The sequence below is a fragment of the Musa acuminata genome, chromosome BXJ2-1, assembly GCF_036884655.1.
Source record: "Musa acuminata AAA Group cultivar baxijiao chromosome BXJ2-1, Cavendish_Baxijiao_AAA, whole genome shotgun sequence".
In the NCBI taxonomy this organism is placed as follows: Eukaryota; Viridiplantae; Streptophyta; class Magnoliopsida; order Zingiberales; family Musaceae; genus Musa; species Musa acuminata.
Genome location: NC_088338.1, coordinates 438,139 through 459,335, shown reverse-complemented (window position 1 = coordinate 459,335; position 21,197 = coordinate 438,139). Strand labels below are relative to the sequence as shown.

At 38.6% G+C, this 21,197-nt stretch overlaps 1 protein-coding gene across 11 annotated transcripts; it reads left to right on the top strand.

Annotated features, from left to right (window-relative positions):
• Nucleotides 1-410: 410 nt before the first annotated feature.
• On the top strand, nucleotides 411-20,219 carry LOC135598307 (probable LRR receptor-like serine/threonine-protein kinase At1g53430). Of its 11 annotated transcripts, none has more exons than XM_065091885.1 (25): nucleotides 411-775; nucleotides 2,874-3,042; nucleotides 3,140-3,211; nucleotides 3,316-3,384; nucleotides 3,499-3,570; nucleotides 3,697-3,768; nucleotides 6,385-6,456; nucleotides 6,622-6,693; nucleotides 6,797-6,868; nucleotides 6,957-7,028; nucleotides 7,137-7,208; nucleotides 7,372-7,446; nucleotides 7,563-7,628; nucleotides 7,724-7,786; nucleotides 7,864-7,902; nucleotides 7,999-8,048; nucleotides 8,170-8,298; nucleotides 8,386-8,534; nucleotides 8,638-8,839; nucleotides 8,918-9,067; nucleotides 16,129-16,247; nucleotides 16,372-16,582; nucleotides 16,665-16,902; nucleotides 18,120-18,270; nucleotides 19,627-20,219. In XM_065091885.1, exons 1-25 carry the CDS (start codon nucleotides 646-648, stop codon nucleotides 19,981-19,983), a joined length of 2,943 nt encoding a protein of 980 aa, XP_064947957.1. In that variant the 5' UTR covers nucleotides 411-645; the 3' UTR covers nucleotides 19,984-20,219. The 11 variants fall into 11 exon arrangements, 8 of the variants coding, with proteins under 8 accessions (XP_064947957.1, XP_064947958.1, XP_064947961.1 ...); XM_065091887.1 differs by adding an exon at nucleotides 1,392-1,494 and having other exon boundaries at nucleotides 757-775; nucleotides 2,874-3,022; nucleotides 8,170-8,534; XR_010481523.1 differs by lacking the exon at nucleotides 18,120-18,270 and having other exon boundaries at nucleotides 8,170-8,534; nucleotides 16,665-16,761; nucleotides 16,836-16,902; nucleotides 19,627-19,756.
• The last annotated feature ends 978 nt before the right edge of the window (nucleotides 20,220-21,197 follow it).

The following is a 21,197-nucleotide window of genomic DNA, read 5'->3' as shown; positions in this document are numbered from 1 at the left end:
ACAAGTGGCTCATTCAGTAGTATGTTTTCTTTTCATTGGATTTGAATACCGGTGGAGGTTGTGGCTGATGGATCACCTTCTTCTTCACAGTGAAACATAAATGCAGTAGCACTCTCTACGATAAGAGCATTTGACATGTTATCGTCAAACTTTGGCAGCGGATTGACATGACAACATTAAATACTGTTGTCTTTCAAACTGTGAGCTGTCGTCTTTGCGAGGGTTGCAAGGCATTGATTTTAGAATATAATCAACTTGTGTTAATCTTTTGTCGATTTTATAGTATATTTTTTATTGTTTATCTTTAGAATATTTTTTTTCGTTTCATAGTAAATCGTTCCAAAGAAGTATTATATGCCCTCGAAAAGGACTATAATATTATATGAAGCAGAGGATACGACTGCTCGCAGACAGCATGAGATAATCTTCTTCTCTTAAGCTTTGACGAAGAAGCCATGGTCAAACTTCCAGCTAGATGTCGATTTGCTCATGCTCGATGGCGTCAATCTTTTCTCGAAGGGAGCAGAGACCATGCGATAGCAGTGAATCTTCTTCCTTAGCTTCCAATAAGTAAGCAGAAGCCCCACCGCGGAGTTCCTTGTGATTTGATCCTTGTGCGGTCGGAAGACACGAAAGAAAGAGCTGATGAAAGGAGCATCATCGTCTTCACGCTGCTCCAACGCTTTCGGCCTCGTCATCATCCTCTCGCTGCTGATCGCCCTGAGCTCGCTCCGAGAGCTCGGATGCGAGGCGCAGCAGCTGGATCCGAAAGAAGGTAGTTGAGAGGACTTCCGATACTGTTGTTTCACTTCGTCTTCGTCGTTTCTGTTCTTGCAGCGCGAGGAATGGCTTCTCCTCAGTTCCAGGAGGAAGAACTAGAACTGCTTTAGCTATATATTTCAGTCATCGCTTTCGATCTTTGTGTGAATCATCTGAAGGAATTAGAATAGTTGAAGTGGTCTCACAGAGCTGCTACTACGTACTGTTGTGTTGCTCCCAATACCTCTGTAGCAAATAAAGTCCATGCAGTAACAAACATATAATACTTTTATTAGCTTATTTCTCGATAGTTTGTTATAAGATCTCATTTTTCTTTTTCTTTTTCAAAAAAATATCTTTTATTTTTTCGATGAAGGCTTCGATTTTATTTTATTTTATTTTTTGGTTGTATTAATTTCAAATTTTTGACATAGCCATGTACAAAGAAAAGCTCATAATGTAATAAACATGGAGAATTAGAGGTTTTTTTCCTCTTAAAAAAAACCTCATATATATATATATATATATATATATATATATATATATATATATATATATTCCTATTTTGGGTTTTTTTTTCTTTGGCCTATTATTTTCACCGGCCGATACTGTTTGGCGGGGATTCGCCGCAGGGCTTTGTTAGGATCTCCTTGGATCACTTCGATGTGCGTCAGAGAGGGCAAGAGGAGGGGAAGGAACGCTTCTCTTGGCGGATCATTGTCGCAGTCAGTTGAGGTGAGCTCCGGTTACTGGGATCACAGATCCACCTTCTTGATGCACGTCGACTGGCCCTCGTCGATTTTTCGTTATTCAAGAAGCTCTCTTTTTGTTCTTTTCTTCTTCTCTCTTTCTTTTAAGTCTCTTCTGTGTTGCTTTCTACTGTCGATTGATCTCTGAACAGAGGTGGCGAGAAAAGGACGATGATTATAATAGTCAATTAGTATGATTTTTCTCCTCCTCCCTCCTAAGAGAAAGCCTTTTTTCTTGTTCTTGATTAAATAACTAGTTGTGGAGATATATGTCAACAGGGCTATGATCGAGCGCTTTTGTTCGACCTGATTGAATCCATATGAAGCTAATATGTTTGGGTTCCCAGCCGATTACTAAGAAAAACAAGCGGTCTTTCCATTTACTACCTGGAATCCACCTTCTAATCTGCTTATCTTGTGTTACTAGCCTTATTTGCATGGTAAATTACTGGATGAACATATCTGTTTGAGGGAACCACACTGTTTCATATCATCTCCAATATATAAAAGCGTCCTTAACAACAGAGTATTCTATCAATTGAATATACAAAACTGTTTAGCATCCTGCTTTAGAACTGTTCTTGATTTGATTTCTTTATATATAACAATGTTATCAATGTTTATAATAGGAGGTGGTAGACATTTACAACTCACAATTGTATCTGCAAATTTTGTTTGGTCTTTTATATCTGAGCTTTCCTTTTTTTTTATATTGATCCTTTTAATTAGCAGAACTCTGGCATTCAATCTCTACGTTATCACTAAGTTCATATCCAAATATTGATCTGGCCAATTCGTTTAATATTATGATATGTTTTCAAGGATAGCTGCATGCTTATGGTGTTTAGGTACCTCAGATATATCTGTCTTTAATTTGCATAGTTTATATCCACCGAGTTACCATATTCTGACTCCCAGTGTTCTTTTGCTACCTTCTTGTGAGGGCCTGAAGACCTGCTTCTGTGTTGCAACATTATTGTTCTTTGTCATACTCAATCCTCCGTGCAGAAATTTTATCTTAACAGTTTCGGTCTCTCTTACACCTAAGAACATGTTGCTCCAGAAAACTTGGAGTCCAATGAGGATTTATTTGATGAATTTTTGTCTTCCTTAAAGTTTGGTTTTTATTAACTTTTCACTAACACCTCACACCTCAAGTAGCTGAGTTTTGATGATATTGGAACCCCAAATATCAAACTGCATGCACCCCTTCTGACCATGCGTTCATAATGCTCAGCTGATCCACCTAATTACAACCAATTCTATGTGCTTCTGCCAGTACTTGCTTCTGTTTAGATATGTATTTTATATGCTATGCACATTTATGTGCACAGAAATAATACATGAAGTGATGTGATGAACCAGTTAATGCGCTGAAAGTGATTGCCTCCAAGTTGAAGAAGGACTGGAACTTTTCAGTGGATCCATGTAGTGGAACTGAAGGATGGATTGAACCCTCTTCCTTCATTTATGTTGTCAGCAATCTCACGTGCACCTGCAGCCCCACCATCAATGTTTGTCATGTCACAAGCATGTAGACCTCATTAGCACTACTTATATATTCTTTTGAGTTTTGATTGCCTCCGTTGTAATCAAAACTCATGTTTACACATGCAATTTGAGATTTACAGAATGCTAAAGGGTCAGAACTTAACTGGAGTCCTACCAGACGAATTTGCCAATCTTCCCTCCTTACAAGTCTTGTAAGTATTAGATTGGATTATTGAATGAAGTGATTGAACACCAGAGTCCTTATATTAGCTATAGAACGACATGTCTTGATCAATCGTTGATTGCTTGTTAATAGAGATCTGACACGCAACTATCTAAACGGATCCATTCCAGTTGCATGGGCTTCTCTTCCCTTGACTACCTTGTGAGTTTGTTCTTTTCTTTGTTTCTATTGTATTTCCCCATAGGACATAATGTTTGACAAATAAAAAACCTTAAACAATGCAGAAAACAGAGCATGAATAACTATTTTTTGCAGGTCACTTTTAGGAAATCGCATATCAGGGAAGATTCCAGACGAGATAGGGAACATCATTACCCTTGAAGAACTGTACACAATCTCTCTCTCTCTCTCTCTCTCTTGCTATGTCTTACACACACACACACACTCACACTCTCTCCCTATCTCTCTCTTTATCTCACTGTCTTAGTCTTCCTGGAATATTTTGTCATGTAGTACATTCGATTGCAATCAGCTAGAAGGTCTGATACCTGCATCCCTTGGTAACCTCATCAACTTAAGTCGCTTGTAAGATCCTTCCTCTCAAACTCTATTACTTTTATCAAACTAAGAATAAATGTTCTTAGCATCATTGACTGTGATCTTAAGTGCAAATATCTAAGGATTTCAGCCAGTTGAGTCTTTGCAAATGGGTATTAAAACTAATATTGTTCAGAATTGTTGAGGAGAAATTAGTTCTTTTGTTCCAGGAAAAAAGGGTGTAAATATCTTGTAATTGCATCTCATCTGCATTATTTTATCTTTCAGCAATCCAGAGTATAAATACTCTGATTGAATCAAAAAAAGATAAATGCAGGAATTAACTGGTTCGAGCCTAATGTTTATTTTTGCTTCTAGATGCAAGTAACCTTTAAAATATTTTCAGATGCTGTATTTATGGATGCTACTATGGAATTCAAGAAATTGCATCACACATGTATCATCTTTCTAGTGCAGTTAATGATGCAGCCGCAAACAACCTCTACATACAGGCTTTGTATAACACACGATAAGGGGCTATTGTAATATCCCATTAGTCCCACATCGGAAGTGGGGAATGTGTATGATTAGCTTATAAGGGCCTGATGAGTGTACTACGTTACCTCCCGCTTAAGTATTTTGGTCCGCCGTTGAGGACCAAAATGGAGTTATTGGCCAGTTAACTCATCAGACCCGGGTCGTGACATTTGGTATCAGAGCCGACCTAGCATTAGGGCAGTGTGAGAGGGCTCGAGTAGGAAAGGGCTACCCGTGGATGGAGTCAGAGAACTCATCACGGCGTGGAGCCACCACTGAGTTAAACCTCACATGCACTATGCTAGGGTTCGATCTGGGTTATGTTCGACCTTGACGAGGTCGTCAAGCTAATTGAGTTGGGGATAATGTAATATCCCATTAGTCCCACATCGGAAGTGGGGAATGTGTATGATTAGCTTATAAGGGCCTGATGAGTGTACTACGTTACCTCCCGCTTAAGCATTTTGGTCCGCCGTTGAGGACCAAAATGGAGTTATTGGCCAGTTAACTCATCAGACCCGGGTCGTGACAGCTATACATAATTCAATTTTTCTGTAGTATCATTTTTGAGTTTTTATTGTGACATGGCAAATCCTTGTAGGGTAATACTTAACCGAAAAGCAAAGTTTTAAGTCTTCCAAACTCTTCAAGTTTTCAGTCCTCTTCTTCTCCCCCTCTCCTCCTCCACCCACACCCTGCTCCCTTCTTGGTACTAAAGTAAGTGCCAGCATACTGACAAGAGTCCAGTACCTGAAATTGAGTCCTTTGAAGTGGTTGTTGTAGGGTAATTCAATTTTTCTGGCCAAAATGGAGTTATTGGCCAGTTAACTCATCAGACCCGGGTCGTGACAGCTATACATAATTCAATTTTTCTGTAGTATCATTTTTGAGTTTTTATTGTGACATGGCAAATCCTTGTAGGGTAATACTTAACCGAAAAGCAAAGTTTTAAGTCTTCCAAACTCTTCAAGTTTTCAGTCCTCTTCTTCTCCCCCTCTCCTCCTCCACCCACACCCTGCTCCCTTCTTGGTACTAAAGTAAGTGCCAGCATACTGACATGAGTCCAGTACCTGAAATTGAGTCCTTTGAAGTGGTTGTTGACGTGAAAGTAGTGTAAAATAGTGCTACCATGATGGCTGTTGAGCATAATTGGCATCACCATAGTACTACTGTAAATTATATGAAGCCTCAAATTCCACAAACTAGGATCAGAAATTGACATCATATTTTGGCTCATGAAATCTATGCTGGAAAAAAGGCTAAGATCATAAGGTACCACCTAACTCAATTTTGGCTGAGCTCTCTTTGTCTCCTCTAGGACATCAATTGTCTTTGTTCTTAGAGACTAATTTGGCAGATGATTTGGTCTGATGGTCATCCTCTTGATGGTATGAATAAATTATCACTCTTCAGTTCATGTTCTACCTCTCTGTGTATCTGGTATTAAGATGTAAGACTTGTGGCATGTCCAATATTTAGCTCATTGCCATCATTGTGAATCTCATGGAGATCAGAATTAGATGGAGAAACCTTGTCATCCTCCTTGAATTCTTGCTTATCGATAGTAATCGATGGATTAATTGAATGCAATGAGCGACATTTCCTCTTGCCGCACCAAAGGGATGGCTGAGAGCCTAAGAGCCCGAGATTGCTGCTCAAGGACTGTGGTCCTATTCCCTCTGTTGGTAGTGCAGACAAGATGGTCTAGGTAGCCCATCTAATAGTTGTCAGTCTGTACCAATTGGTATGTCTGATTTTGAAAACTATGTTTTGGATTTGAAGGATGGTTAATGTTTCTCCATTGCCAAAAAAAAACAGCTGGAACACTTGGAGTCATGGAGATACTGCAACATTTTTTAAGCCTTTTAAGGTGTTATAAGAAATGTTGGGAAGTTGAATGTTAATCATCATCTGAACCTCTTACAAAAATCTGATATCTCAGGTAACAAGGGCATAGTTCTTAACAAAATCTTGGATAATTTATGCTTCACGAATTCTAAAACTAATCAATTAATAAAAGGTAATATGGTTTGTTCTTTCTTTTTTTCAGTTAAAATTGTTTCTGACTTCATTTTTGAATGGATATATTATTTCTTTATTAACTTTCCTTTTACCTTCTCTGTACAGTCATCTCTCTGCAAACAACCTGACTGGGGAGTTGCCAGATTCACTTGGCAAACTAACAAACCTAACAGAATTGTGGGTGGTATATCTTTTCGACCAATCATTTAGTTAATCATCTATGGTCACTATGAAGCTATCTAAATGACTTAGAACGTCCATTTGCACAAAGCTACATGACTGCCTTTTACGATAAATGGAAATTCAGTTGATATATGCTTAAGATGTTCAGCCTGATTACAGCACAATAGATGGGAATTCAATATCTGGCAAGATTCCAAGCTTCATTGGTAACTGGACAAAGCTCCAAAGACTGTGAGGATCAGTAGTCCTTTTTTTTCTTATTTTCTTTAGGCATAATTTCTATCAATCTCAGGCCCTAATTAATCTCTTGAATTTGTAAATTTTTTGCCTTCAGAGACATGCAAGGAACATTGATGGAGGGGCCTTTTCCTCCCACCATCTCAAATTTGACTTCTATTCAACAATTGTAAGAGCCATTTCAATGCTTAAAATTCCTGTCAGTTTAAACATTCTGTTTTTCATTTGTAATTTATCTATCTAGTTTGGTTATTTAGGAGAGTATCTGATCTGAGAGGTGGTCTTGGGACTTTTCCAGCACTACAAAATATGAACAAAATGGAAAGACTGTAAGTATCTTGGTCACACAGATTGCACCTGGCACCAGAGAGGCATGAATCTTTTCTTTTTCTCTTGCTCCTTGTGCATATTTATTGGCAAGTGTTGGAATGGTGCAGGGTTCTCCGGAACTTATCTATATCTGGTGAACTTCCTGATTTTATCGCAGAGATGCCTGCTATTAAAACCTTGTAAGCTTTTAGGTTTGTCGAGTTGTGGACCTTTAGCTTTACTTTGTCAACCTTATTAATCATGCAGACAAATAAAACAGATACATTTACTGTTTTTGTTGTTTCCTATTTTTTTTTTGGTTGAGAACCTATTCAAAGACTTAATATTGTAATTTTCTTACAGAGATGTGAGTTTTAACAACTTGAGCGGTCCAATTCCAAGCAGCTACAATATACTGCTGAGATCAATAAATTACATGTGATTGTGACCATTTTACCTAATCATTTCTTTATATTATTGTGAGCCATAGCAGTAGCTTTTTTATGTAGTTGCAGCTAAACTATGTGCCTTTATGTCCGTGTTTCACCATACAGGTACCTTACAAGTAATATGCTGAATGGAACAATACCAGAGTGGATCTTTGGAAGCGATAAGAATCTGTATGAGATGCTTTCTAGGGGTTCTTAATATGTCCCTCTCTTACTTCACGTCACTTTTACAGTCAATGTCTATAAACTAACAAGATTACTAGCAGGGACCTTTCTTATAACACTTTCACAGGATCACCGATATCATCCAATTGTCAACGAGGCAAAGTGTAAGTAGTCAATATCCTGATACCAACAAAAGTAACTTGTACTTAATTTCTTCAAAAGTTAATTATTTTGCTTGCAGGAATCTGGTTTCCAGTTATTCATCCACACATAATAACTCGTGAGCTGCTTCCTTCTTTCATTATCTTACTGAATTGCTACATATTCCTCAAGTGACTAAAAAGATCATACTTTCTTGCTGCTCTTCCTTTTATAGGGTCAAGTCATGTTTAAGGCGAAATCTCCCATGTTCTGAGAAGGCGAGAAGTTAGTACCCTTTGGTGCTGAAAGGATTCTTTGGATTGCCTGGATTGTTAAAAGAATATATTTCACCAACGGTTATATAAGAAATCAATATTTAAGAAATTGATTTTCATGAATTTTGCAGATTGCAACTTGTTTATAAATTGTGGAGGTGAGAAGGCAATTGTTGATGGCAATGAATTTGAAGCAGATACAAATCCGTTAGGACCTGCACAATATGACTATACTGAGAAATGGGCATACAGCTCCACGGGTGACTTTGCGGACACTCGTGATCAAAAATATATTGCTAAAAATGCATCATTATTGAACATGACCAATTCAGAGTTGTACATGACAGCTCGGCTCAGTCCTCTCTCCCTTAAATACTATGGCCTCTGCTTACAAGAGGGAAACTATGAAGTGAAGCTCCACTTTGCTGAAATAATGTTTACTGATGACCAAAATTATTCAAGCTTAGGACAACGTATATTTGATGTATCAATACAGGTGATGGATTGTTGTCTTCTCATCATCCCTCTATATTATTTTTTCTTTTTTTTATCTGAGATACATAATTATTCTTTTATGATATCTTCATAAATATATGCAGGGAAAGAAGGTTTTGAGAGACTATAATATTGCAAAAGAAGCTAATGGAACTGGAAAGGAAAAAATTGAGGTCTTCAGTGATACCTATGTAGATGCAGATGGCACTTTGGAAATTCACTTCCAGTGGGCTGGGAAAGGGACACATTCCATACCATATAAAAGTGTTTATGGACCTCTTATATCAGCCATTTCTGTCACCCCAAGTATGTCTCTTGACTCGTTTCCTCTGTTTTCTTTTGAAGCCGGTTGCTTATGGTTACATCTTATCATTATTTTTGTAGACTTCTCACTCGATCAGTGTACTGAAGCTTCTCGACAAAAATTATCTACTGGGGCTATTTTGGGAATTGTTTCTGCTGCTTGTGTTGTAATAGTGTTGATCATATTCCTAATTTTGTCTCGCTCAAGAAGAAAGAACCCGGATCATAATGGTAATACAGCTATCCGTGTGCTCATTATGAAGGCCTTTTCTTTTTATGTTCTTATTTGAGAGCATATGTCTCTGGATCTTAGAAGCTTTTCTGTTGTATTAGTTAAGTGAACTAGTTGTATATCATCCTGTCATATGAGAGAAAATAACTCATGCACTCAGTGGAAGTACATCAAGTAACCAAAATGTCCACTCAGCAAGATAATTTGTTTGACAACAAGGTTTATCTTGTTTTGGTTGGATGGTATAATGATGATTAAAAAATTAAAACGTAATTGCTATAGGTTTGCTTTATGATGAGACCCTGAATGGTGAGTGAAGCCTGCCTGTCATGGGACTAATATTAGGATCAAACTGCAAATATCTTAAGATTCAAGTAGTTTGACGGCTAATATAAATGTGTTAGGACTCTAGCTAAGAGAGTCTTAATCGAGAGGGGCATTCAAGTAAAACCTACCTAAGCCGACCCCTATTAAAGAGATGAAGAGGTCGGCTTGGGTTAGGAGGTTATTTCTTAGAGAAGAATTAGGAGTTGTAAAGGAATATGAGTCTTAAGTAGGAGTCGTATTAGGAGTTGGTTAGAAGTAGGAGTCCTATTAGGAGTTAGGGTTTAGAAATCCAATAAATAGCCATGTATTCATCCTCTTTTGATAAGCAATAGATGAATATTTTTTGCAGCCTTTGAGCAGCAATTTGGAGGAAGGAACCACTATAGAGTTCCAAGGAGGTCGATCATCTAAAGAGATCAACCCCAAGCTTAGAATCTGCAAGGGTTCTAACACCTGGTATCAGAGCAGCGTTCTTGGCGTCTCGTTGCCCTTCCACAGCCATCCATCAACCCTCCACAGCCGCTCAAAGCAATTCCCACAATTGCTTAAAAGATCGTCGCCAAATTCCGTCGTCATCTCCATTACCACGGATCATCTTTTGATCTCCCCATGAATTGCAACAGGTTCTGGTTTCCTACCTTACTGCTGCTGCAATTTAGTTATCCTTATTCGAAAATCCAAAAAAAATTATTCCTATATTGCTGCATAAATTTTTCGTCGCAAAGTTTTCATCTCTACGACGAAAGATACATTGCAGAATTTCAACCATTAATCTTTTACGTCCAATCTGATACACTTGAAAATCTGTGTTGCAGAAAATTTCAGCCGCATATTGTTGCCTTAATTGATCTATTTGCAATCCTTTTTGAACGAAATTTCTTATACACTTCATAGATCATCCCAGCTTCCATCTAAGATTGATTTATTGAGGAATTCATCTCTAAAAACGTTCTTGAGTTGCTGCAAATTTTCGTCGCAAACCGCTGAAATTTTTCGACGAAAATTCTACTATCGCAACTTGCACCAATTTCCTTGCTGTTATATTGTCGAAATTTTCTTGATTAAATTGGTCATATTTGCTATCATATAAACCGAGATTTTGCTGTTAATTCCCTCCTCAAATCTCTCGATTATTTTGCTGTCAATTCCCTCCTCAAATCTCTCGATTTTTGCTGAAAATTTCTTCGAGAAATCGTTGTTTCTTCGACGACAATTCTGCTCTTACAAGACAACACATACCTGCAGTAACTTTCACTGATTTCTATCAAATCTTTACTGTCATCTACCACAAATCTAAAACTTTTTTCCCTAACCTTCATCCACTACCATCACAACCCAAAACAGCCACAAAATAAGCCTAAACCGCAGTCTACATCCACCAATCCACCAACCCTTTCGACCATCACTTCTCTCAACCTATACATGCCTTTAACCCGACAACAAAAGAGAGATCTTAACATCACAGATTTGGAGGCATATACTATGACATCTGAGGAGGCAATCAATGCTAAATTCAAAGCCTTCGAGATGTAAATGGAGGATAAGATTCGGACTCTCTTTACCGAACTCAGTTTGGGCCGACCACCAAGCCCGAAGAAATCATATTAAGGAGAGAGCTTTGACCAATCGCACCAAGCCCGAAGAGATAACTTCCAAGAGAGGGGAGGCTCTATGATCGACCCCAACTATCCACGCATGAGGGTGGACTTCCCTAGATGGGAAGAAGGAGACCCGATTGGTTGGATCTCGTGCACAGAGCGATATTTTCGGTACCACAAAACCGCGGACGCATCTATGGTGGAAATTGCGGCTATACATCTAGAAGGGGATGTCATACAGTGATTTGACTAGTTTGAACATACTAATGGAGTCCTCTCATAGCGACAATTCAAAGAAGGACTGCTGATCCGCTTCGGACCAACCGATTATGAGAACATTGACGGACAACTAGCAAAGATCCGATAAACCTCCACCATTCAGGAGTACCAAACCAGGTTTGAAAGGTTATCTAATCAAACTCGTGATTGGTCTGAAAAACAACTATTGGGGACCTTCATTTAGGGCTTGAAACCGGAGATCTGGGGAGAAGTTAAAGCGCGACAACCGTACACGCTTATGGCAGCCATCTCTTTCGCACGACTTCAAGAGGAGCGATTGAACCATGAAGCTCGGAGGACTAGGGTCGCTCCTCGACCAGCAATACTGAAGCCCTCAGCCCCCCCTACTATCAACCGAGTCCCTGCACCAAAAAGGTTGATAAGAGAAAATCTTCAGGAGCGATCTGCGAAGGGGTTATGTTGGCACTACGACGAGCCATGGAGCTGTGAGCATCGCTATAGAAAAGGGAGACTTCTTATGATTGAACCAGTAGAAGAAGAGGTCATTGAACATCCAGAAGAGAGCCTTGAACATTAAGAAGAAGATGCGGAAGAAGAGCCACAACCGATCGACGTTACGGTACACGCACTAGCCGGCTACTCAAACCCGTAAACGATGAAAGTTGGAGGCCTTCTCAAACAACAATCGATCACTGTTCTCATCGACACAGGCAGCACTAATAACTTCATAAACAGTAAGGTTGCGGCTCGGATGACGCTCCATATCGAAGGTTGCAGCAAGTTTGACGTAAAGGTCGCCGACGGAAGAATCCTAAAGTGCGACCAAAGATGTCCGCTGGTGAAACTATTACTACAAGACCCAAGAAATTATCACCGACTTCTTCCTCCTACCAATTGATGACTATGAGGTCGTACTTGGCATAGAATGACTGACGATGCTAGGTGATGTCTCTTGAAATTTCTCCAAATTAATTATGAAATTCTACTGCAAAGGCAAACAGATCATCCTACGCGGGAAGCGCGGAAGCAACGCAACCAACATTTCGACCCAACGAATGGAGAAAGTTTTGCACAAGGTAAATGGTGGCTTTTTGATGCATCTCCAGCAGCAACCAGAGGGGAAGAAAATAGAAATTGAAGATCAAAATCTTGCCCAATTGCTTGCTGAATTTGCTGACATTTTTGCTGAGCCGCACGGTCTTCCTCCTACTCGGCAACATGACCATCAGATTCCAATCCTTCCGGGCAAGCCACCAGCGAACACTCGGCCATACTGATATCCTCACCTCCAAAAGGATGAAATTGAAAAGATCGTAAAGGAGATGCTTGAAACAGGGGTGATTCAGCCAAGTTTCAGCTCGTATTCCTCACCGGTGCTACTTGTACGCAAGAAGGACGGAACTTTGTGGATGTGCATCGACTATCGAGCTTTAAATGACATCACCGTTAAGGACAAGTACCTAATACCAGTGGTGGATGAACTTCTTGATGAGTTAAAAGGAGCTCGAGTCTTTACGAAGTTGGACCTCCAATCCGATTAACACCAAATTCGGGTATGTGAAGACGACATTCCAAAAACTGCATTCCGCACACATAACGACCATTATGAATTCTTGGTAATGTCTTTTGGACTCACTAATGCTCATTCAACCTTCCAAAGTCTCATGAATGATATTTTTCGGAGCTTTCTTCGCAAATTTGTGTTGGTATTTTTCGATGATATTCTCATTTATAACCCTTCTCTTGAGACTCACTTTCAGCATTTACGGGTTGTTTTGACGTTCCTTCTGGTGAATACTTTTTTTGTTAAGCAGCCAAAGTACAGTTTTCTCCAACAAAAAGTAGAGTACCTTAGGCACATAATATCAGAAGGAGTGGCGGTAGACCCAACAAAAATTGAAGCAATGCAAGGCTGGCCGAAACCTATAAACGTGAAATTACTGTACAAGTTCTTCGGACTAACGGGCTACTATCGAAAATTTGTTAAGGATAATGGGAAGATCAACGCACCCCTCATTTCTCTACTGCAAAAAGATGTCTTCCAATGGTCGGACAAAGCCTCCGCTGCCTTCGACAAACTTAAGGCAGTCATAACAACGACGCTAGTGCTAGCGCTATCAGATTTCAGCCGACCCTTCATCATTGAGGCTGACGCATTTGGAGTCGGAATTGGAGTCGTTCTCATGCAAGATGGTCAACCACTCGCATACACCAGCAAGGCATTATCTCCCTCCTATCAAAATATGTCAATATACGATAAGGAGATGCTCGCCATTGTGCATGCAGTAACGAGGTGGAGACCCTACTTGATCAGTCGACGATTTCAAATTAAAACCGACCATAGAAGCCTCAAGTACTTTTTAGAGCAAAAGATATCATCCCCTGAGTAGCAAAAATGGGTAACCAAACTTCTTGGATTTGATTATAAAATTATTTACAAAAAGGAAAAAGAAAACGCTGTTGCAGATGCACTCTCACGGCTACCTGAGCAAGCTAAGGTTTCAGCCATCTCCCTTCCTACCACCAGCTTCCTCGAGGACATTAGGGAAGAATGAAAGAAGGATCCAAAGATCAGTAACATCATAAAAAAATTGGAGGAGGATCCAAGTGCAATTGCCCACTACACTTAGGATTCAATGGATCTACGCTAAAAAGGTCGCATTGTGCTTGTACCTGACTCCCCTTGCATCAAAATCATCCTGTATGAAATGCACTCTACACCTTCAGCAGGGCACTCCGAATTCCTGAGAACCTACAAAAGAGTGAAGCAAAATTTTTATTGGAAATGGATGAAAAAAAATATTTCTGAATATGTGGCACAATATGATGTATGCCAACAGCACAAGGGTGAAACAGTGGCAAGTCCATAGAAGCTATAACCACTACCCATACCGGACTCGATGTGGATTGACATCTCCATGGACTTCATCGAAGGGTTGTCGCCTTCCAAAGAGTTATTCCAAATGCATGACACTAAATTGAAAAGGAGTACGACATATCACCCATAAACCGACAGCCAGACGGAAGTGGTGAACGGGTGCTTAGAGATAGCCCAAAGCCATCCACCAAATATGACTACCCAAGGAGAACTCCAGACCCAGTCAAGTGCCATTATTGATCGATGGATTGTGACTCGACGACGATGACCCACTACTGAAGTGCTAATACAGTGGGCGAACTTACCAGCAGAAGGCGCTACTTGGGAGAACTATGATGACTTGAAGATCAAATTCCCAGAATTCATGGACCGTCAGCCTCGATGACTAGGCTGATTTAAAGATGGTGGGTCTGTTAGGACTCTAGTTAGGAGAGTTCTAATTAAGAGGGACATTCATATAAAACCTACCTAAGCCGACCCCTATTAAAGAGGTGAAGAGGCCGGCTATGGTTAGGAGGTTGTTTCTTAGAGAAGAATTAGGAGTTGTAAAGGAATATGAGTCTTGAGTATAAGTCCTATTAGGAGTTGGTTAGAAGTAGGAGTCTTGAATAGGAGTCATATTATGAGTTAGGGTTTAGAAACCCTATAAATAGCCATGTATTCATCCTCTTTTTATAAACAATAGATGAATCTTTTCTGTAGCCTTTGAGTAGCAATTTGGAGGAAGGAACCCCTATAGAGTTCCAAGGAGGTCAATTCCCTAAAGAGATCAACCCCAAGCTTAGAATCTGTAAGGGTTCTAACAAAATGATAGTTCTAAATAGGTTATTTTGAACTCGAATGTAGGAAGCCCCACATGCATCATGATTGAATTGTAGCTGCCACAATTTTTCTCCGGAATATGATTTGCCTTGGTTCTCAGCAATGCTTATTTTTAGTTTTTAGTGTTAGTCATCCAAAATGAGTTTTTTGAATGACTTCTTTTTCTATAAATTATATCATTTTGCTTAGGTATGGCAAGTGAGTACCAGAAATTTTGCTAGTAAAAAATTTGACGATCTTAGAAAGCATGCAATGATTTTAACCAAATGAAGTGGATGCTGTCTTCTCAAGGTTATATTTGGATTGCTAGTTCAGATGTTAACTCTTGTGTTTTGTTATAATCTTTGTTGGGGAAAAGTGGTATCTCCCAGTAGACTAGATGTTGCTCCACAAAGATAAAGAATATAAAATGTTTACTCACATAATGGATTCTCCCTGGAAGTTTATTAACCATGGAGTTAGCCTAAACTTAATGAATCACATAAATTTTACAAGACATTAATTTCCTTGTGTAATTGTTTGAGTGTAGTAGTACGTTGGTGATGACAAAACTGAGACATACACCAACCAGCTCATAAGCCTTCCTCTTTCTTCAGAACATTGACAGTGGTTTCCTGATATAACCCGACCTCTAGCTTTGCCCTTTGTTTTCCATTATTCTGTGTCTTATTCGAGGCAGCCTTGTCTACCCTTGAAATATCGTGGCCCTATGCTCACATGCAGCCCTGATGGTGCTTCATCAAAGTATGATAATTCATCTCAAAGACTAATTTCACTATTATGCATTTAGTCATGTTTTCATTAACATGGTAACATCTTGCACACATAAAAATGCCTGCTAACCAACAATCAAGCTGTCAGGCTATCAAAAGCATCTAAGTGGTTGGTCAATCTGTTAGCTCTAACCAACAATTCAAGCTGACAGGCTATCGAAATTGTAAACAATTTAGCCATCTGAGTGGTCAATCTGTTAGCCATTAAATGAGATGAGACCTGTCTGTTTATCAAGTTAATTTGTTGAAAATCATGATCTAATTGGATACTTGTAGATTAGTTTGGCCTTTCAGCAACAGATCTGAAAAGGGATATGAATGGGCTGCAACGGTTGCAGTCAAAGTGGAAACAAGGCCATTTATCTGTTCCTTCTTGCTATAGCATTGGCATAATTCTGGTGTTAAATTGCCTGTGAATGCAGAGCTTAGAGGCCTAGAGTTAGTTACTGGATACTTCAGTCATAAGCAAATCAAAGCTGCCACCAAAAACTTCGACATTGCAAACAAGATAGGCGAAGGAGGGTTTGGTCCTGTTTACAAGGTACAGATACATATTGTTAAATGCTACTTGACTTTTCTTCTTGATGGTTAATGTATTATCCACAGCAACTGTATAACTTTCTCTCATAATAGAACTTTGATATGTAATGCAACTCAATGTCTAGGGTGTGCTGCCAGATGGTACACTAATTGCTGTTAAACAGCTCTCTTCTAAGTCAAAGCAAGGGAATCGTGAATTTGTCAATGAGATAGGCATGATATCTGCATTACAGCACCCAAATCTTGTAAAACTCTATGGATGTTGTATTGAAGGAAATCAACTATTGCTAATATATGAGTACATGGAAAACAACAGTCTTGCCAGTGCTCTGTTTGGTAAGGTTTTAGAAACACTGCTATGTGACTTGCTTGTTTTTATTTCTGTTATAAAATATAAGAAGCAATTGGGTACTAACAGGTCCTAAACAAAATCAGCTGAGACTTGATTGGAAGACAAGGTGCAACATTTGCCTGGGTGTAGCAAGAGGCTTGGCATATCTCCATGAGGAATCAAGGTTAAAGATCGTTCACAGAGACATCAAAGCAACCAATATTCTGCTTGATAAAAATTTTAATGCAAAAATATCAGACTTTGGCTTGGCTAAACTTGACGAAGAAGAGAATACACATATCAGTACCAGAATAGCAGGAACAAGGTGAGTTCATTGTGTTAAGGAACTATACTTCATATGCACAATCTCTGGAAGTTACTGGCTGTTCAATTAGACATAGGATCAACTCTCTAGACTACTAAATCTGGAGGGTAACATCATGAAATAACTTATGACCTCTATAAGGTAGGATGTGTTTATATTTTGAGCAAGCGCTAAGTGGTGCTTAGGACATAGAAGAATCACTTGCTTAATTAATGCATTATTAAAATCTATAGGCTTTATTGTACCATTGTTACCAACAGCACTAACTAGGACTATCACAAGATTGCCAGGGCACTTTAAGGATTTTTACAATACTGTGAGTCTGTGACTATCTGGAAGAAAAAAATCTTCCTGGACGTAGTTGCTGTCAATGTTTCTGGGTGATTTTTGGTGCTGTTCATTCTTGCTGTCTTTCTATCTTTTTATCAGTGAGGAAAAAGTTTTTACATGCATAGCTTGTTCGAGTGAGATTGATACATGATGATGGTATTTTGCGTTTCTAAGAGATCCATTTTGACCTCCCTTCTCCGTGGAACACATTTATTTTCCACATGCGGTTATCTTTTTTGTTGACTAATCTCCACCTTTTTCTCTCTTAGAAGAGGAAGCATGCAGATGCATAATTTTGAGCATGAGTCGGTCACACACCCTTCTACGTGATAAAGTACAATCTGACCACCATAAAAAAGATAAGTTATGTGGACATTATGCATGTACTAACTCTCATTACTAGCATTAAAGACTAGAAAGTTTTAGAAAATAAAGGAATGCATTATATTAAATAGAAATGTAGTAGAAAAGATATTCTAATTATTATTTTATTACTAATTCATCTTTTTCCATAAGACATCTTTTAGACTTATCATTTGTTCCCCACAAGAAGATAATTACCGAGAAATGTTTCTCATAAGATATCATACCCAAATAGTTAGTAAATTGTATAAAAACTTGATCAGGTTTATACTTATGTTTGTTTAGATTTTGACCATCTTCTGAGAGTTCTGTTTCTCTTAAACTACAATTTACAATTTCTGACAATATATATTCTTAAGATATCAAATATTGATGCAACTTGAAAGCTATATTTTTTCAGTTTTTGCAAGTAAATCCAGTTGATTACATATTCTATCATTCTCTCCCACAACCAGCAAAAAAATTCTCTAGTTTCAGTACATGTTTATTGTGATAAGCAGCGTATGGCACTTTGTTTCATACAGGGGATACATGGCTCCTGAATATGCATTGAGGGGTTATTTGACGGACAAAGCGGATGTGTATAGTTTTGGTGTGGTCTTGTTAGAAATTGTTAGTGGAATCTGCAACACAAATTATTGTCAAAAGAAAGACCTCATGTTTCTTCTTGACTGGGTAAGTAAATTTGGCTACTAATTGTGGAACTTTTGTTGACGTATCCAGTAGCAAAGTTATTAACCACTAAACCATCCTTCAGGTAATGATCTTACTTGGAGGTACTTTTTCCTTGGTTTATGTCATTCAACCAATTGATGTTACAAAATTTCATGTTGATCCTTAAACCCCTGTTTAAACTACCATAAAATTTCTTTTGACTAATCATTCTTATTGTTAAACTAGCACCATGAAAATGAAAATATTTGTCAGATAATTGAGTATTTTGGCCTCACGGAGATTTTCTCATCATCTCACTGTTCAGCTACATGTATTTCTCTTTTCCATAAGCATCTTCCTAACATGATTGGCTCCTCTGGATGTAAAAGAAATAAAAAGTAATAATCTATTGCAGAAAAAAATTAATGTAAAAGAAAAAAATAAAGATTATTAGTTGGTTGGTTGAGGGAGAAAATATATTCTCACATGGCCACAGTATATTATTTTCATAATTACTCTCTTTATGTGGACAAAAGAATTTAGGCCAAATTTAGGCCAAATTAAGGCACAAAATTTTCTCCTTCTTCTCTTTTGTGTTTTTGTTTGACATACCAAACATTAGAAAAGAAGATTTGTTTCACCATCTTTTTTCCTTCATTTTTGTGGGGGTTGAACCTGTGCAATTTCCTTGTACCGCTTTTGTTGAACTGCCATGAGTCCCTGCTGCAGATAATTCATGTCAGTCAACTAGCACCATGAAAATCAAACACTTCTCAACCATCTCGCTGTTCACCATCCACATACATCTACCATCCACATACATCCCTCTTTTCCATCAGCATCTCCTGTAAGCCTCCGTTTTAATTATAATGTCACATACAAGTTGAAATGCCATCCAAAATATTCCCATGATCACCGGCATTTGGTTGCCGAACAACAATTTTAGAGATGATTAGAACATCTCTTAGAGAGAGATTTTTGCTGAATATGATCAGAAATCAAATTCAACTTATGCAGTCAATACTACGCTGTTTTTGTTTGATAATGCATTGGAGGGTCTATATCATGCAAAGGTGAAACACAGAAGAAAATGTCATGTTCCTTCACCTTTGTAATTGAGATGTACTGGCATGACATGTCCCAATAATTTTTCTGGCTCGGCCTGTGCCAGACCGAGTGAACCAAATTGCTCATCCTCGTAACTTTCTTTCTGAAAGCTCATGAAATAATTTCTTGCGATCACATCAAAATACTCTCTTTAGCTTATCTTAATGTGCTCTTTTCGTATATCTAGTATTATTTAGGCAGTTTCCTTTGCTGTATCAGATGTGAATGCAGTAAGCTTATTTATTACATCTTTACATGGGAGGGCTGCAGGCTTATGTTCTCCAGGAGCAAGGAAACCTGCTTGAGCTTGTTGACCCAGTCCTGGGTTCAGAGTACTCCAAGGAAGAGGCATTGCGGATTTTGAACTTGGCTCTTGCATGCACCAATCCATCGCCAACTCGAAGACCCATGATGTCCAATGTGGTGAGCATACTTGACGGCAGAACAGCAATGGATTTCCCAGCCATGGAACAGTCAGCCTCCAGTAGCCTGGATCTGAGATTGCGGGTGCCAGAGAACATCCCTTCCGATGGACAATCATCGATGGAAATCTTGATGGCCGAAGAGATTTCTAAAGAAGAGAGCAGTTTGCTCTCATCGGCAACCATGCCTCGTGTTACCACATAAGTCAGACTCCAAGCAGGAGCAATTGTTTCATGGATCAGACTTGCCATGGACCATTTCATTGTCTTGGGTCACTATCATTCGCAAATGCTATGTTGTTGTTGTATGATGGGATGTTAACAGTAGACACTCAAAGGTGTTTAGAATTTAGAACTGTTTTAAGTCATCCAAATTTTGTTCGATACGCATAAACTGTGCTTCTGGATGATATTTTCAACATCTGAACTGTTCTTCCACAAGCTTCCTTGTAGATGATATAGAGAAAACAGCGTGTTCACCTTTCTAACGGTTTCTCTATCCCGGTTTCCTAAGTAGACTACTGCACAAGGTTAAAAATCCAGGTCCTGATTTTGCTTAGTATCCATGTTTTCTTGGTAGGCTGCACGAGGTTAAAGCGTAGATCCTGTTTTGCTCGAGGAATGCTAACACACAAGCTACACCTACTCACAAAGATCAACATAGCCCACTACAGATATTTATAGAGAAAAAAATAAATTAGGAGGACAAACATATGAATAATTTATCACCACCATGTACAAAAAGATTTTTTTAAAAAAATCATAGGCTATACGAAAGTTTATCATAAACGAACTAAAAAAAAAAGGTCTTCGATATTCATCTATCAAGATAAATTTATAAACATGATATTTGATGTAATCCTCATGTATATTTGTGTCTTTCGATTTTGTTCATGTTTTGCACATGTTATATGTAGTTGTAGGTAAAATTATCTAGAAACAAACCATCTAAACAGTTATTTTAGAGGTTTTTTAGCTTCGTAGAGTGGTGCTGAGTTTCAGCTAACATAATACCCAAGAGCTACCCAAATGACATATGATTGGATGAGCCTTTGGGGTAGTGTTTATGACTAGTTCGTTGCCTTATTCTATAGTAGTGTCAGATGGATACTTATGGAGACTTTTAATCGTGACGGACCATCTTGAACCTTTTCTCATGCAATCGTTCAGAGCTTGTGAAGTTTGTGTTTGTAATTTGTATTATCTAATCAAATGCTTACTGAAATAATTGCTTATAGATCCTGAGTTAAACTATTCGTCTAACATGTTTCTCTTTTGAAAGTCATCGAGGAACAATAAGAGGTTTCGAGGAGGTTGACCTTTTGCGAATGAACACATAAAGATACTGCACGACTTAGGCAAAATCAGCTAAGTTCATAATAGATAGTATTAGACCGGGATAAGTACACTTAAAAGCAC